Below are 18,632 nucleotides of genomic sequence, written 5' to 3' on the forward strand. Positions count from 1 at the left end.
TCATATGGAATGACGGCTGGAGTGGCGTACTGGAGGATGAAGAGACCATCACAGAAGGCAGTAACGCTGAACATAAATGCCACCATCCATATTGCAAGCTTCCTCCCTTCAACAACAGAGACAATCTGAGAAGACATGAGAGAGATCAGCACGGTATATTAATTGTGGAACATGGAAGAGAGACAGCAGCGAGCCATCCAAAGAATCCGGCAGTTGATGGAGTCTTCAACTACCATAGCTCATTCTTGAAAACGGCTTTATTGGAGCGGAACTTTCAGGATGCCATTAGGGAGGGCGATGGCCAGAGAATTTGCAGACTCTGGAAGTTTAAATTGTTGCACTTTAAAAAGGCTGGCAGAACGAAGTACAGCCTAGAGGCCTTAAAGCTGCAATTAGATTTACAGGCGATGAAGAGTCCAAGCTTAGCTCACCGCCTAATGTGGAATCGCACAATAAATACAAGTAGGGGGGGGGGGGGGGAAACATTGCAATGGACCTGAATTGTGAGCACTATGTGCGCTACACAAAAGAACAGATTTCGCAGCATGGTGCAAATGTCCAATTCAACATTGCGCAACAGATGAGCAGGACCATCGAAATACAAAAACAGTTGATGGACAACTACGACAAAGAATGCCAAATGAGCCCAGAATCAGGAAGACACACAACTCCCAGCCAGGCTGATGACATAAGGAAAATGGTTGAGGGTCTTTGTGAGCTAAATGTGTTCCATCAGAAGCCTGGGAGGTCTTACACTAACTTCAAAACCCCCACACCTAACCCTCTGAAGGGACTGAAGAAAGCCGAGCTGATTAGCTGGGTAAATACCCATAAATGGAAAATGAATCGACAGCAGAAAAAGCCATGAGAGAAACACTGGGATAATAAATAATCAAAAATATTTATTGAAAATAACACTTTGCTGTAACTTTGTATGGTTCACAAACAGCAGTGCAATATGTATAAAAAATAAAAGACATTGATATCACTCAGAACTATATTTTGTTATTATTCTTTGTGTGCTTTCTCCAGCGATCTCCCCAAATTCAAGGAGCCAACACGGCATAGTTTGAGACATGGATCCAAGGATACTGTTGCAAGTTGCAACACAGAATTTTTACATTGAAAACTAGCAGAAGCTCACAGACTACTTTTCATGTATTATTAGAGAGGGTTGAATGTGTTGTTAGTTCAATTGTAAATTATGAAACCCACAGCCTGTAACGCTTGCTAGAAAAAAATAATTGTTTTTGCTTTCCGAAAGCTGAAGGCAGAGGGAAATTTAGCAATTTAATTTTGTATGCAGGACATACCCTTGACTCAAGCACTTTCAATGACCCATGTCTATTTAAAAAAAAAAAAAAATCGAATTCACAAACTTTCAAGAACCCGTGGGAAACCCGGTACTGTATTCTCAAAAATATATATATATTAAAAAAAAAGTAGGCTGAGAATGTAAGATTACAAATGAACATAAACAATTAAACAAGCTTTTACTTAGAATGGATATTTTGTGTTCTAATTTGTACTGGTTTCAGAATATACAGCACTATCTTGTTTAACAAACAGTTAAGCCAGCCAGAACTCTCTCCAAGGTGAAGAAAATAAACAGCCGCCATTGTATTGACATGCTTAGTCCCTGAGGTTTATGTTGCCAAATGCAGCTACTGTATTCTGGGTGTCATCACTCTCAAAAACCTTTTGAATGATGTCCAGAATGGACTGGGCTTGCTGCAGGGTTGTTACTGGGATGTTGCAGAAAATGTCCTCTAATGTGAATAAAAGGTGGCATTGGTCCACCACCTTTCTAACAATATCAGTGGATGGGATGGTTAGCTGTTCAGTAACACTGTACACTGCAACATCTTTAGACACCCCAGCTGATGCCGTGTCTTCTAACACTTCCTCCAATCTCACTCGGAGTTCTGATTTCTGTTCCACTGTGACATTCCTTTGTGGAGCAACCCCTTTACCCGCATGGCGTTCCAGTGCACTGGCATTTCCACTGCATGCAACCTCACAGTCACATGTACGGTCACAGTTGTCACAGCAGGAGTGTCTGGGTGAAGCAGGTTTCACCTCTTCCCCGTCAAAAAGATGAAATAGTTTCATCCTTCTGCAGGGGTCACCCCTATGTTCCCATCTGTTACATATTGCCGCATTTTGTTGGAAATGCCTTTCATTTGTCTACCATCGTACAGAATGAGAGAGTGTGCCTGGGATCCATCTCTCCCTGCTCTGCCATATGCCTGTATGTAGGACTCAAGATCATGTGGAGGCCCATAGTTCACTATATTATTCACACCCTTGAAGTCCACACCCATGCCCAGCGCTGATGTTGCAATCACTACTCTTAAAACAGCGGTTTCATTACTGAGTGAAGTGATGATGTGATGTTTGATGTCATCTGCGGTCTCCGAGTGGTACATGTCTACTAATCCATTGTCCTCTCTTCCTGCAGGGTGCAGTGCACTCTCTCCGAGGACAGGTATAAACACATCAGAATACAACACAGAGCAGTCAGAAACACTGTTGCAATAGATGACAGTCTTGTCAGTGTTGGGCCCTTTTGTTTTCAGCTCTTTGCACAGCCATGCAAAGGTGCCTGCGGCATCATTTGAGATCTTCCTCACAGCCACTCTGATATTAGCACGATCAGGGCTTTTCACTTACCACCTCTAGGCATCTCTGCATTCCCAGGTGCTTGATGATGCTCTGCCTGATTTTCCTGGAGGCTGTAGCTGTAGTGGCCAGTAGTGGAACCGCTGAAGGAAGGATGGATCTTAGTTCGCCAACCAAGCCACACCACTTCCTGAATGGGGCCTCATCCCCCTGGCGCTCACCCCTGCAAACAAATAGAGAATAGAAGGAAAAAAAGTCAAAACAATAACATATAAGTATGAAGCTTTTAAAATGTATTTCTGGTAAGACTTTCTATGAACGTCATGTCTATAATGCATTACGTGCACATTCATAAGGCATAATGGCTTTATGAAAACTATGAATATAATGATGCATGGCATTGGCAACTTATCTCAAGGTTTATAACGTATTATAAGTGTTGGACATAATGAATTATAATAAACAATGATGTGCATGACTGTGAGCTTTAAATAAAGTGACAGCACTATAAGGTTAAATTATCAATTGTATTTTATAACAGTTATGGGGACTTATGAACAGTATTTGCTGGCTGTAAGTGAAGTGTAAAACCAAAACCATTATTCCTTCAAACACTGTTGTCCATCTGGCATGGAGGTATAAAGCATAATGGATGTTGTAATTTATAATAAATTATGTCCACCACTTAGAATGCTTTATAAACCTTGTTATAAGTTATGCATGACTATAAACATTTAGAAAAAGTTTGATAAAGCCTAGTATGCATTATAATGTCTTGTGAATATGCTCATAATGTATTGTAGACATGACCTTCATAAAAGTATTTTCACAATACCTGTAACAGAGATATATATACGATCTGTGCCAATTGAAATCCCCAATCTCGTTGCGATTAAGGGTTATGTAGAGCAAATACTAATTTGACAATCACATATTTATGTTTTGGCTTGGGCGAAGGTGGTTATAAGAGGGGTCTGGGCTTGCCAGAATTTTCATACTCATAGCTTGGGGTTTGGTTAGTTTATTTTTTGCACAGCAGTTGGACAAGGCTGTTAACTGTAATCAACGCCCTTGGGGAATATTGGGAGGAAAATCATATAAATTATATTCATTCTACTATTACAGTAAGTCAACACGCTGTACGTTAACGCTAGCGGTACTTACCATTGCACAACGGTGTGAACTTCATCAAGAGCTAGACCAACAAGGCATCTCCGAAACATTGGGGTTTGAAGAATATTCCTCCATTTGTTGCTTGAGACTAATGTCTCTGGTGCCCCGAAGACAACGCTGAAGTCCCCCCGAGCCTTCGTGATACGCCCGCTACCAGGTGAGCCACGCACATTTTTTTGTTTGTTTTTATCATTCTACCTGGTTACACACCACATCTCTACCACACCTGCCTACGATCAACCAATCATGATGTGAACCTTTCCCCCTTCCTATATATTGGACAGGACTTCTTCACATGCTTACCAGTGCTGCCTGAGGAAGAGCTTATACTCGAAACGAGTTGCAAGTGGTCTGCATGTATATCAAGCCTGTTTTGTATTTGAAAGCCTACAAAACACTGCAAAGGGTGCTTATTTTTAAGGAAGGGGGGGGGGTGTATATATATATATATATAAAACAAAAGAAGGTACCACCGCACACTGAAGTATAGCTTTACTGTGATTTATTCAGCAAACAACGCGTTTCGATGTGGCAGCTTCATCAGGTTTGCTCATGAGCAAAACCTTGGTTCCCGGCAGCGCACTCCAAAGTCGATCAGATGAATGGTTCTTGAGATGAATCAATTTTTGTTGCTAGTAGGTGGCCCTATGACTATGCGCGTGTCTGAAATTGGGCACCACGCTCTGTCGTGTTCCCGGCAGCGCACTCTCCAAGTTTGAAGTCGATTGGATGAACGGTTCTCGAGATAAACAGCTTTTTGTGTGGCCAGTAGGTGGCACTATGACTATGCGTTTGCGAAATTAAGCACCACACTCCGTCGGGTTCCTCCCCAAAGTTGAAATCGATCAGATTGCACTATGGTCGCTTTTTGAAAATTATTATTATTATTTTCATGCCAATTTCGTGCAATCCGGCACAGCGCCACCTACTGGCAACACAAAAAGTGGTTTATCTTGAGAACCGTTCGTCTGATCAACTTCAAACTCGGGGAGTGTGCTTAGGGGGACCCAACGGAGTGCAGCGAGCTGAATTCCGGCATAGCACCACCTACTGGCAACAACAATAATCTTGCAATTTGGCATAGCGCCACCTACTGGCAACAAAATAAATGTTTATCTCAACAACTGTTCGTCCCATCGACTCGGGAAGTGCGCTGATGGGAACTTGACACAGTGTAGTGCCGAATTTCGTGCAATTCGGCACAGCGCCACCTACTGGCAACACAAAAAGTGGTTTATCTTGAGAACCGTTCGTCCGATCAACTTCAAACACGGGAAGTGCGCTTAGGGGGACCCAACGGAGTGCAGGGAGCTGAATTCCATGCAATTCGGCATAGCACCACCTACTGGCAACAAAATAAATGATTATCTCAACAACCGATCATCCCATCGACTTCAAATTTGGGGAGTGCGCTGATGGGAACTCGACAGGAGTGCAGGGAGCTGAATTCCATGCAATTCGGCATAGCACCACCTACTGGCAACAGAAAAAATATCTCAAGAACCGTTCGTCCAATCAACTTCAAATTTGGGGAGTGCGCTGATGGGAACTCCACGCAGTTTAGTGCCAAATTCCAATTCGGCATAGCACCGAACTCGACGTAGTGCAGTGCTGAATTTCTTGCAATTTGACAGCGCCACCTACTGGCAACAGCAGTTTATCTCGAGAAACATTTGTCCGATTGACTTTAAACTTGGGGAGTGCGCTGCTCGGACCCGGATGTAGTGCGGTGCCGCATTTCATGCAATTTGGACTTATGCATAGTCATAGTGCCACCTACTGGCAACAGAAAAAGTGGTTTACTGTATCTCGAGAACCATTCATCGACTTCAAACTTGGCGGGTGCGTTGCTGGGAAACCCCAGAAATTTAACTTTAAAGGGAAACTTTGTCCAATTCAACCTAGAACATCACAGCTTTCACGTACCTCCGCAGTGGGGGGCGCGGGATGCCCACGAGGTGTTGAAAGGGAGGAATGGGGCACTGCAGTATATATATCTTCTTTATACAATAATTTCAGGACTTTCACTATGTCTGTCCTTCGCGTATCTCGAGAACCGTTTGTTGGATTCACCTCAAACTTGGGGAGTGCGCTTGGGGGAAAACACGGTCTTGGCGGAGATCTGCACTCCACCGAGTGCACTTTTCTAGTTTGTTATGCCAGAGGCATTATGGATTTGTGTTGTCTGTCCGTCCGTCCGTCTGTCCACTGTTTGTTAACGTGATATCTGAGCAACGCCTTGACGGAATTTCATCAAATTTGCCTCAAACGTCGACTTGAACTCAAGGATGAACTGATTCGACTCTGGTGGTCAACGGTTAAAGTTCAAGGTCACTGTGACCTCACAAACGCCATTTTCAAGCTCATTAATGCGATATCTCATGAACGCTTTGATGGAATTTCTTTGAATTTGCCTCAAACGTCCACTTGGACTCAAGGATGAACTGAGTAGATTTTGGTGGTCAAAGGTCAAAGTTTAAGGTCACTGACCTCACGACCGCTCGTTTCATGCTCATTAACGTGATATATCAGGAACGCCCTGACGGAATTTCATCAAATTTGCCTCAAACGTCCACTTGGACTCAAGGATGAACTGATTAGGTTTTGGTGGTTAAAGGTCAAAGTTCAAGGTCACTGTGACCTCACAAACCCCATTTCCAAGCTTTTTAACGCAATATCTCAGGAACGCCTTGACGGCATTTCTTCCAATTTGGCTCAAACATCAACCTGGACTCAAGGATGAACTGATTAGATTTTGGTGGTCAAATGACAAAGGTTAAGGTCACTGTGACCTCACGAATGTCATTTGCAAGCTCGTTAATGCGATACCTCAGGAACGCCTAGATGGAATTTCTTCGAATTTGCCTCAAACATCCTCTTGGACTCAAGGATAAACTGATTAGAGTTTGGTGGTCAAAGTTCAAGGTCACTGTGACATCACGACTGCTCATTTCATGCTCGTTAACGTGATATCTCAGGAACGCCTTGAAGGAATTTCATCAAATTTGCCTCAAAAGTCCACTTGGACTCAAGGATGAACTGATTACATTTTGGTGGTCAAAGGTCAAGGTCACTGGGACCTCACGAATGCCATTTTCAAGCTCGGTAATGCCATATCTCAGTAACACCTTTATGGAATTTCTTCACATTTAGCTCAAATGTCAAAGTCTGGACAGACATGGGTGTCGACTATGCGTTGTGCGGTCGTTCTAGTTTTACTTAATGTTCCAATCCAGAGTATCGGCCTGTTCAAAACTGCCTGTCTCTACCTTTCTTTTTTGTATGGTGAATTTGACCTGGTATATAAATACTATTCATACTGGTTTAAATAAACAATAAAAAAATATTAAACGCAGGTCCCAAATTGCCACAAATCCCACATAGACACATTGGGTCTGGCCACACATTTTGGTAAATTAACGCCCGGGGTATTAATTGAAGTTTTACGGTAAGCTACTACTCATGAGATACAGCCAAGACTCATTAAGAACTTTCCACTTTTGCACCTCCCTCCTCTGTCCTGTCCTCCCTGTGGAGCCATGGAACATCAATGTTCATTACTATGTGTCATGCTTTAATATCTATAAATACTGATGCAAGTTCTGCTCTGCTCCTGTTAGGACGCATCTGCTGCTGCCCTGCAGTTTTGTCTCTTAAGGGCCTTATAGACAATCTTTTTTTTTCTTGTGTGATTAATTTGCAGCGATATTGCAGCGTTTATTTTTTCGCAAAGGGTAGATTTTTCAGAAATTCACTTTCGAAGTGTACGCATCTGTTGCTGTGATTGACAGGTGGGTCAAAATTTGCATCACAATTTTGTGCTGTATATTCACATCACTCTTTGTGTATAACGGTCTTTAGTATGATGTCCACCCAAAGCTGGACAGAGCAGGGTTGGATCCTTCTGCAGCTGCTGCTGGTGGCATCTCTCTCTGGGGCTGAGGAGCCGGTGTGTCGGCAGATAGGGAAGCCGGAGATCCCCCAGCTGTCTAAGAATGGGGACATTATTTTGGGTGGAATCTTTACTTTCCACAGCAGCTGGAAAGACAGACAGGACACCTACATGTACAGACCACCGCCACTGCAGTGCACAAGGTAAATCACACTGTAGCAAGCTGTTTGACATAAGTAAGATAGAAGATTAGAAGAGCTGGGCAGATATACAAAATGAATTAAAATATGTTATCACATTGAGTTGTGAAATGAGAAATGTTTGCTCATATAGTTTTCACTTTTAATTTTGTTTCATTCGAAGGGCATACTGGCTATAACACCAACTATTTATAACTGTCTGGGTCAAGTTTAGATTTCAGTGCGTTCCAGTTTGCTCAAGCTATGCTCTTTGCCATTGAGGAGATTAACAACAGCACAGACTTGCTGCCTGGCATCTTTCTGGGCTACAAGATATATGATTCCTGTGACTCAATTGTAAGGGGAGTAAGAGTGGCACTGGCCTTGGCTAATAGTAATGAGGATATATCCACAGCCTCCAATGCACCCTGCACCAGACCAGCCCAAGTGCAGGCCATTATAGGAGAGGCCTCCTCCTCTCCTTCCATGGCTATATCCACTGTGATTGGACCTCTTCATATCCCATTGGTGGGTATTGTTTTTATTTTCTTTGTATAACCATGTACTGTAATACACCTTGGCCACCTTTTGCTTGATTGATTGATTTTGTTTTATTTTCTCGATAATACAGTAATTATTATAGGGCAAATGTGTCTGACTGCTCACAGTAAAGGCAGTTTTAAGACAATTCCTGCTAATGTGCTCCATGTTTTCCTGTGTACATTGTTTTATAATTTGCATCTTCATCTTGGCAATATCATTCCTTTCTACTCCTTAGATCAGCTACTGGGCCACCTGTGCTTGTCTCAGTGACAAAGTCCGGTACCCATCCTTCCTCAGAACAATACCCAGTGACTTCTACCAGAGCAGAGCTCTGGCCCAGTTGGTCAAGCACTTTGGCTGGACTTGGGTCGGGGCAATTAGGGCCAATGATGATTATGGCAACAAAGGCATGGCCATATTCACAGAGACAGCCCAAAAGCTGGGCATCTGTCTAGAGTACTCTGTATCTTTCTTTAGAACAGATCCACCAGAAAAGATACAGGCAATAATTGAGATGATCAAAGCTTCCACTTCCCAGGTGATTGTCACTTTCTTCAACTCTCCTGAGTTGGAAATACTAATACATGAGATGGCCCCTCACAATGTGACTGGGTACCAGTGGGTCGGCACTGAGGCCTGGATCATGAATTCCTATGCTGCAGCTATGAATGGACACCACATCCTGGATGGTGCTATAGGGCTGAACATCCCCAAGGCCCATGTCACAGGCATGAGAGAGTTCATTTTGGATGTAAAGTCACTCAATTCATCTAGTCATGAATTGTTCACAGAATTCTGGGAGACGATGTTTGATTGTAGGTTCAAGCAGACGAAGGGCTCAGGAGGGAATCAGAGATACTGTACAGGGTCTGAAGATCTGTCTGTGCAGCAAAACAGTTTCACTGATATGTCATACATGCCCTTATTTAACAATGTCTATAAAGCAGTGTATGCTGTGGCTCATGCACTGCATAGTGTTCTTGACTGTAAAGAAATATGTGGCAACAAGGTACAGCCAGATCCATTCACGGTGAGTTGAATACTGAAGGCTATGCATCACAGGTGCTTCTCATTTAACGATTTTCTTATCTTCTCCTGCTTTTTTTAACAGTATTGTTTAATATATTCTTGCATGTCCATCATTCTGCAGAGCTAATACAAGGTGGTTTACATTTAATGATTTAATGGAATAAGTAAAGTAATATCTATCTGCTTAGATTTTGCAGCACATAAAAAAGGTTCAGTTCAAGACAAAGGAGGGGGAGAACGTTTACTTTGATGAGAATGGAGACCCAGCAGCAAAGTATGAAATCATAAATTGGCAGCCGAACGAAAATGGCAGTGTGGAGTTTGTGACTGTTGGTCTTTACGACACATCTTTACCTGCAGAAAAACAGCTACATCTAAACACTAAGTCTTTAATTTGGGCACAGAACTCAGAACAGGTTAGTACCGTAGGATCTTTCATGGTTTGTTAACTTGTGGGATTATTGTATCGTAATGTCAATTTCATCAGAATTCCAAATGGTGACCTGTAAAGACAACAGCACATCAAAGTGTCTCTCATACTGCTTTTTTGTTCATGCAGGTGCCTGTGTCAGTGTGCAGTGAGAGCTGTCCCCCAGGAACCCGTAAGGTCCTCCAGAAAGGAAAGCCAGTCTGCTGCTATGACTGTATACCATGTGCAGAGGGAGAAGTCAGCAACACCACAGGTACTCTAGTATTATTTAATGGATCAAGTAAATTCAATATCAGCAATCAAATTAATATTCAAATATAATACCAGTATTTATATGTTTATATACAATACAATTATAGTAAAAAAGGAGTGCATTTGAATATCAAATTTGGGAGTACTGTGAAGTCCTGATTCATAAAAAATGGTTGAGTTGCATGATGTGATTATACTGTAAACATACTGTAAACAACATGTAAACAAATAACTAATACGCATCATACATTTTTATGCCCCTGCCAGTGAAAGCCGAGCCGGAGGCATTATGTTTTCGGGTTGTGCGTCCGTCTGTACGTATGTACGTCCGATGTTCATTAACGCAATATCTCAGGAACACCTTGACAGGATTTTGTCAAATTTGGCTCAAACATCCAGTTGGACTCAATGATGAACTGATTATATTTTGGTGGTCAAACTCAAAGTTCAAGGTCACTGACCTCCGGTGTTGGGACTAACGTGTTATTAAGTAACACGTTACAGTAACTAAGTTACTTTTTGCAGTAACGAGTACTGTAACGAATTACTTCATCAGTAACGTAACGTACTTCACTTTTTTTAAGTCGAACTGCACTGACATTTGCGAGTGAGCCCCTTAATCACTGAGAGTATTTCCAGGTAAAACGATTCTGTGCGGGACCTACAGCACCGAGGGTAGAGAGGAAAATACCTGGAGTCTGAAGGCGGTCTGATGAGGAAGTAATTGTGCGGCACTTCTATACTTTCTAATGTTACTGGACCAAATTCTGATAGTGAAACGGGTCATTTTGCGCGAGCTGTGTTGTGTACGGTAGCGGTGTTCACTTCACACCGCTCGGGCAGCTCGACGGGTCAGCAATATGGAGCCCTCTCCTCCTCGCTCTTCTCCCAGGCTGTCTGTCACCAGTGCCCTGCACCAGGCAAGCACTCGTCTCTCACTCACAGATTCTCCTCGCGTTGGAGGGTGTTCACGGTGTGTTTCGCTTTGTTTGGTCATGAAATGGAGAAAAAAAATGCCTGCAAGTGAGCTCCCTTTTGGAGATGAACTGCTATTAAAGGCAGCTGCGACGAGCGGCTGCTTTGCGGCTCTGCTCTGTCCCTGCAGCGCTGGGCTCTGCTGCCGAGTGTCGATCACTCCACTGTTACAAAGGATAACCACAGTGTTTGTTGTTCAGCCAGGATATTATAGACTACTGATACAGTTGTTAATTATACACTGCCAAAAGTGTACTGGCTACTTTTTGAAGGCAACAATAAATATGCCTCAATGCCTATATGTTGTGTTTTCTTGTTCCACTACTTTTTGTCGCAGTGATAATGGGTACCATGATAACATTTGACAGTTGTCTTGTCTTGCCCACACTGTGCTACAGCAACCCCAAAATAATGTGTGTGCATTAATAAGATAATTGAGAGTTTAAAAAAAAGGTACTCAAAAGTTACTTTCCTAGTAACTAGTTACATGGAAAGTAACGAGTATCTTAAAGTAATTAAGTTACTTAAGTCAGAGCAGTAACTAGTAACTGTAACTAAGTTACTAATTTTAAGTAACTTGCCCAACACTGCTGACCTCACACACGCCATTTTCTAGGTCGTTAACCTGATATCTCATGAATGCCTTGACGGAATTTCGTCACATTTGGCTCACCATCCACTTGGACTCAAGGATGAACTGATTACATTTTGGTGATCAAATGTCAAGGTCACTGTGACCACACAAATGCAATTTTCAAGCTTGTTGATGTGATATCTCAGTAACGCCTTGACCGAATTTCTTCACGTTTGGCTCAAATTTCCACTTGTCTTGAACTCAAGGATGAACTGATTAGATTTTGGTGGTCAAAGGTCAAAGTTCATTTTCATCACATTTGGCACAAATGTCCACTTCGACTCGGTTACTCTTTGTTAGTTCTCGGTGTGTGGATTTACTTAGAAATGACCGTTTCACATAACTTTGGATTATTATTTCATCGCATGGTGAGTACACAAGTCATATAGAATATGGCAAATAGGCATATCCCTTTAACTACTCCTGGATATCTCTCGCCCAGAGCCTCGGTGTGCAGACGTTGCTACTCCTGGATATCTCTCGCCCAAAGCCTCAGTGTGCAGACGTTCCTACTCCTGGATATCTCTCGCCCAGAGCCTCAGTGTGCAGACGTTGCTACTCCTGGATATCTCTCTCGGACTATATATAGGGGAAGCGGGGTAACGGTAATATTATTACTTATATTTTATTAGTAATTCGTTACACCACTCGTTACTGGGAAAAGTAATATTATTACAGTAACATGTTACTTCCCAACACTGCTTGCGTGTATGCTCCCTCTTTCTATCTATCGGTCTCTCTTGTGCAAAATGTGGGACATCTCAATTTGTGGGACCCCTACAAGTGTTCTTGTTCATGGGGGCTCAGACACTCTCTATGAGAGCCAAGCCCCCCATAATTCGATCCCTGCATGTCTCCGAAATTCAGCACCACACTCCTTCAGGTTCCCGGTAGTGCACTCCTCAAGTTTGAAGTCGATCGGATGAGCGGTTCTCGAGATAAACCGATTTTACAGAAACCGTAAACCCTCACGTGTGCCCACTTCGTTAAGTGGACTTCCCGTTCGATTTGGAGAGTTGCTCTGTGCGGTGTGTCTGGAGCGCAGTGGAGAGGATGGCGTGGGAAGCGACGTTTCTCTGCGCAGCTCTGCAGGCGTAAAGGTGACGCAGCAGGGGAGGCTGATTTGGTGTCTGGTTTCTTGGTCGGTTCGTAGTCCAGCTGGGCATCACTGGAGACCAGTTTCCCCGTGCGCGTTGTGCACTTTGAGGGAGAGATGCGATGCGGTTGCTTCCTTGCTTTCTCTACAGCGCTGCTAGCCTTGTTTGGCTGCGAGCCACTTTCTCAGTCCTGGCGTGCTTCCTTGCCGGGGTAAAAGAGGCTCGGATAGGGCCTAAGGTCGCTTTCACACAAGCGCAAACGAACTCTGTTGCGGAACAAACAAGCAAACTCTGGTCCGCTTGAAAACGTGGGTCTCGGTTCGTTTGCAAGTGAACTCTAGCGTGGTTTGTTTGTGGTGTGAAATCAGATGGAACCAAACACAAGAGCAAACATAGGAAAGGCAGTGCATCATGAGTAGAAGGTGGTAGAAGGAAGCAAAACACTGTGGTGCGCCTCGCTTGTCTCATCTCATCTCATCTGCAGAATGATGTTGGACCCAACAGTTCGCTGCCTCATCTGCTGCTCATATTGGGCGCATTCTTGTAAAATATTTATTTGATAGTAACACCAAAGTAAAACCAGAAATCCCAAGATCATATAAAGGTGGCGTTTCTCTATGGGTTGTGTTTCGCGGATTCACTTGTGTGCAGATTTCCCCTCTACTGTATATTCTGTCCAATAGTGACCGTTTCTAACACATGACATTGTTCAGAAAGTACACTGTGTGAATCTGTGCAGCATGCAATAACGTTTAACATTAACATGTAACTTCTGCTACTCTATAATGTTAGTCCTCATGTAAGATTTGACAAATGGACAAGATAAATGTTATGCAATTACCTTAGCTAAAGATTACCTCAATTTTGTGGAAAGTAACATCAAGCCGCAGGTGGCCGGGGCAGGCTGGTGACGCGAGGTCTGGAGATAATATCCACACACTACTGGCTTTTTCTTTTGGCTAAAAAGTTACAGCTAGCATAGACTGTAACAACAGATGAGCAAGAAGGCTAGCGAACAACAAGATGGCGTCAGTGCATTCAACGTCCACGCACTTTCTTCTTCTCTCGTTTGTAGGCGGGTCGCTGACAGCTTCAAGCTGCTTACCGCCACCTGCTGTACAAGTAGGTTAGTTGTATCGTTTCAACATTCCATATCCACAGTAGCGTTCCAAGCCTGGCATGAAATCAACAACCTGCATCCTGGACCCCATCCCCTCCTCCCTAGTCAAGGCCTGCCTCCCCTCACTCTCTCCTCTGATCACTACCGTCATAAACTCCTCTCTGTCCACTGGCCTTGTCCCCCCCGCCCTGAAACTCGCTGCCATTACACCACTGCTTAAAAAACCTGGACTAAACCCTGACAATCTCAACAACTTCCGCCCCATCTCCAACCTCCCCTTTCTGTCAAAAAATTTGGAACGAGCCGTTGCTTCCCAGTTATCATCCCACCTTGAAACCAATAACCTGTACGAACCCTTTCAATCCGGCTTTCGCACAAAACACAGCACAGAAACCGCTCTATTAAAGGTCACCAATGACATACTACTTTCCGCTGACTCTGGTTTCCTCTCCATCCTCATCCTCCTTGACCTCAGCGCCGCCTTCGACACCATCAACCACTCCATCCTCATCTCTCGCCTCCAGTCCACCATTGGAATCACCGACACTGCCCTCTCCTGGTTCAAATCATACCTCTCCGACAGACACCAATTCATCTTCACCAATAACTCCAAATCTCCCACTGCCCCAGTCCCCCACGGTGTCCCCCAGGGTTCAGTACTTGGTCCCCTACTATTTATCCTCTACATCCTACCACTTGGGCACATCCTCCGTAAACATGGCCTCCAATTCCACTGTTACGCAGATGACACACAGCTCTACCTTTCCACCAAGACCATCACTGCCGCCACCCACTCCACCCTCATCACCTGCCTCTCTGACATTAAAATCTGGATGCAAAACAACTTTCTGAAACTCAACTGTGACAAATCCGAAATCATTATCATTGGCCCAAATTCCCTCACCCGCTCCACCCAGGATTTCTCTGTCAACATTGACGGCTCCACTGTCACCCCCTCCACCCACGTCCGCAACCTTGGAATCATTCTTGACCCCACCCTCCCCTTCATCCCGCATGTCAACCAGATCACCAAATCCGCCTTCTTCCACCTCAGGAACATTGCCCGTCTACGCCCCTCACTATCCTTTTCTGGTGCCGAAACACTGACTCACGCTTTCATCACATCCCGACTGGACTACTGCAACAGCATTCTATACGGCACACCCACCAAAACCCTCAAAAAACTCCAATACGTCCAAAACTCCGCTGCCCGCATGCTCACCTCCACCCGCCGCTCCGACCACATCACCCCCATCCTCCACGATCTCCACTGGCTCCCCATCACGTACAGGATTCAATTCAAATTATTACTCATCACCTTCAAAGCCCTCAACAACCTGGCCCCCTCCTACCTCTCTGACCTCCTTCACCTCCACACGCCTACCCGTCGCCTCAGGTCCGCAGATGCTAACCTTCTCCAAACCACCAGAACGAAGCTCCGGACCTGGGGCGACAGGGCCTTCGCTGCAGCTGCCCCCACCCTCTGGAACGCCCTCCCCAACCATATCCGTCAAGCAGACACTCTGTCATCATTTAAACACGCCCTCAAAACCCACCTTTTCACCCTTGCTTTCAACCCATGAACTCCTTCCTCTCTCACCTTTTATTTTTTTTCTTCTCTATTCTTAACACATTCACTGCCAGCCGTTTTTTTTTTACTGTAGGTAGGTTCTGCCAGAGGGTTTTTTTGAGGATTCTGGCTTATCTTTCAAGACCCGAGGATTCTTTTCTGCTAAGATTTTGTGAACACACAATATCTCAGAATGTGTGCTTTCTCTGTCTAAAAGAGTTAGTTTGTAGAGTTAGTAGTTATGTAAGCATTAGCAGTTGAATACAGCATGGTTTCAGCGTCTGAAAAATTATTCCGAGATAAACGGCTTTTTGTGAAATTCGATAGAACAGTCACTTTAACCATTCATTTTTGGCATCAGTAAGACGTCAGACATCTAAACAATAGTTTTGAACAGTAATTTCCTCCATAACAGCAGGAAACCCCCCTCTGCTTCCAACTCCTCCCTCCGTGGGCGTTCTCCTCCGCCCTCCTTGGCTCTGCAGCGGGTCTGTGACAAACGAGTTGCTGCTGCCTGGCAGTCTGGATGGGGCTCGCTGGATGGGTTTCGCTCGTTTCTTGGCGGTCCGGTTGAGAGCTCTGATGAAGCTCTTGCGATTCTGGGCTTATTTATGGTGCGTGTTTCAAAGTGTGCATCCAGTCTATTCTTGGAACCCCCCACCGTTGCCACCGCTGTGCGTCAGCGCGAAAGTGAAAGCGTTTTCGCCATCCATTTTACTGTATGAGAACGGCTTCCTCGCGCTTTTCCCTCCAGTTTTGGCTCGCCTCTTTCTACTGTGGAGAGACATGTCGCCACTCAATGGGTCGGTAAAATAGATTATACACATTCAATACGTCCAATTCTGGTATAGGAGACGTAAAAGGGTTAGATCAACGTCCCACCGTCAAAAAAAAAAAATCGATTTTTTTGACGACTCAACTCGTCGTTGGCAGTGAACCGTTGGATTTTTTTTGACGAGTCAACTCGCCATTGGCAGTGAATGTGTTAAGTTATGGTATTATATTGTTTTGTATTGTGAAGCGTCTTTGAGCATTTGGAAAAGCGCTATATAAATCCGATGTATTATTATTAAGCCAGATTTTGATTACGAAGACGGACTCGGCAGCCGGAGACCGGAGTCTTTGTGTTTAACACTTAAAACAATAGAGGTAGTGTGGACAATAGATGCAAACGAAGTGCAATACGGCCTAATGTAGACATGGTCTAACTTTACAACAAAGTCAGGCTTGCCTTTGAGGCTCGTGGAGGTGTTCGCTTCCTGCTGTGTTCAGTCGTAAGTGACCATTTGCTCATTCAGGAATGTGAGAGGTACATAATTGGGGAGAAGCATGTTAAGTCACAGTACAGACCACAAACGCCATTGTCAAGCTCGCAATATCTCATGAACGCCTTCACGGAATTTCTTCTAATTTTGTTCAAATGTCCACTTGGACTCCAGGACGAACTGATTAGATTTTGGAGGTCAAAGTTCAAGGTCACTGTGACCTCATGACCACCCATTTCAGGTTCGTTAACATCGTACCTGATCAACGCCAATTTCAACAAATTTGGCTCAAACATCCATCTATACTCCAGGATGAACTGATTGCATTTTGATGATGTTGATTGGTGCGCTGCGGTCGTTCTAGGTTATCCCTAGCTATGGCCATTTTTCCATAGCCCCACCACCTTCCTTGCTCCCCAACCTCTCCCACCACCCATATTCCCATACTCCCCCTACCCACCCCTATAGTCTCGACTCTACGACCGTCCTATCTCTAGCTATGGCCCACCAGTCAAACCCCGACTCGACACCTCGGCTCGTATTCCCTAGCCCCGCCCCCTTCCCTAAATGTCTATGAGTGACTGACTGAGTAAGTGTCCTGAGTTTTGTATCTTCTGACTCCGGCCTGTCCTGCTGCCACCGCCATGGGAAAATAAGGGAGCTAGTCAGGAAATCTAATATCTGTTTTGGTTTTATCTTGTAGATTCCATCACCTGTGAGCGATGCCATCCTGAATTCTGGTCAAACGAGAAAAGAGATGACTGTGAAAAGAAGGACACAGAGTTTCTATCATATGAAGAGATTATGGGGGCACTGCTCACGGCGGCGTCCCTGTTAGGAACTTGCATGACTGCTATGGTGGCTTTCATCTTCTTCAGATACAGGAACAGCCCCATAGTCAAGGCCAACAACTCTGAGCTGAGCTTCCTGCTGCTCTTCTCCCTGTCCCTGTGTTTCCTGTGTTCTCTGACCTTCATCGGCCGGCCCTCTGAGTGGTCCTGCATGCTGCGACACACAGCATTTGGGATCACCTTTGTCCTCTGCATGTCTTGTGTTCTGGGAAAAACTATGGTGGTGTTACTGGCCTTCAGGGCTACACTTCCAGGGAGTAATATCATGAAATGGTTCGGCCCTGCTCAGCAGAGACTCAGTGTATTGGCCTTCACTCTCATACAGGCCCTGATTTGCATAATTTGGCTAACTATCTCTCCTCCTTTTCCTTTCAAGAATTTTAAACACTTTAAAGACAAAATCATCTTAGAATGTGCATTAGGCTCAGCTGTAGGCTTCTGGGCTGTGTTGGGGTATATAGGAGTCCTGGCTATGTTATGTTTCTTTCTAGCTTTTTTGGCTCGGAACCTGCCTGATAATTTCAATGAAGCCAAATTTATCACTTTCAGCATGCTGATATTCTGTGCGGTCTGGATCACCTTTATCCCTGCGTATGTCAGCTCTCCAGGGAAGTTCAGTGTTGCTGTGGAGATATTTGCAATTCTGGCTTCCAGTTTTGCACTGCTAATCTGTATTTTTAGTCCAAAATGTTACATAATCTTACTGAAGCCAGAAAAGAACACAAAAAAGAACATGATGGGTAAATTGCCATCAAAATCATCATGATGAGTGAATATAGGCATATAGAAGGACAAGGACTTCCAATAAAAACACTTTTCATGCATTACGGTACTATTATAATTAACTGTGGTTGCTGTCATGTGTATCAATAAATACAGTGTGTGAACTTAAACAACAACACTATGTGTTGTTGTTTAAGTTCATTTCTCAGACTGGCAAAGTAGCTCTTGCAAACCCAATGACTTTGTATTATTATTATTGAAGAACAAATGACCTATC

At 44.1% G+C, this 18,632-nt stretch overlaps 1 protein-coding gene across 1 annotated transcript; it reads left to right on the plus strand.

The window, feature by feature from the left end:
* Nucleotides 1-7,657: 7,657 nt before the first annotated feature.
* On the plus strand, nt 7,658-18,398 carry LOC310789199 (extracellular calcium-sensing receptor-like; the record flags this gene model as incomplete). The annotated part of the gene is made up of 6 exons (XM_083650786.1): nt 7,658-7,890; nt 8,097-8,394; nt 8,645-9,439; nt 9,627-9,854; nt 9,998-10,121; nt 17,485-18,398. The coding sequence occupies 6 exons, from the start codon at nt 7,658-7,660 to the stop codon at nt 18,396-18,398; spliced, it is 2,592 nt and encodes an 863-aa protein (XP_083506912.1).
* Between the last annotated feature and the right edge of the window lie 234 nt (nt 18,399-18,632).

This window comes from Poromitra crassiceps (assembly GCF_964638095.1).
Source record: "Poromitra crassiceps genome assembly, chromosome: 14".
NCBI classification, from domain to species: Eukaryota; Metazoa; Chordata; class Actinopteri; order Beryciformes; family Melamphaidae; genus Poromitra; species Poromitra crassiceps.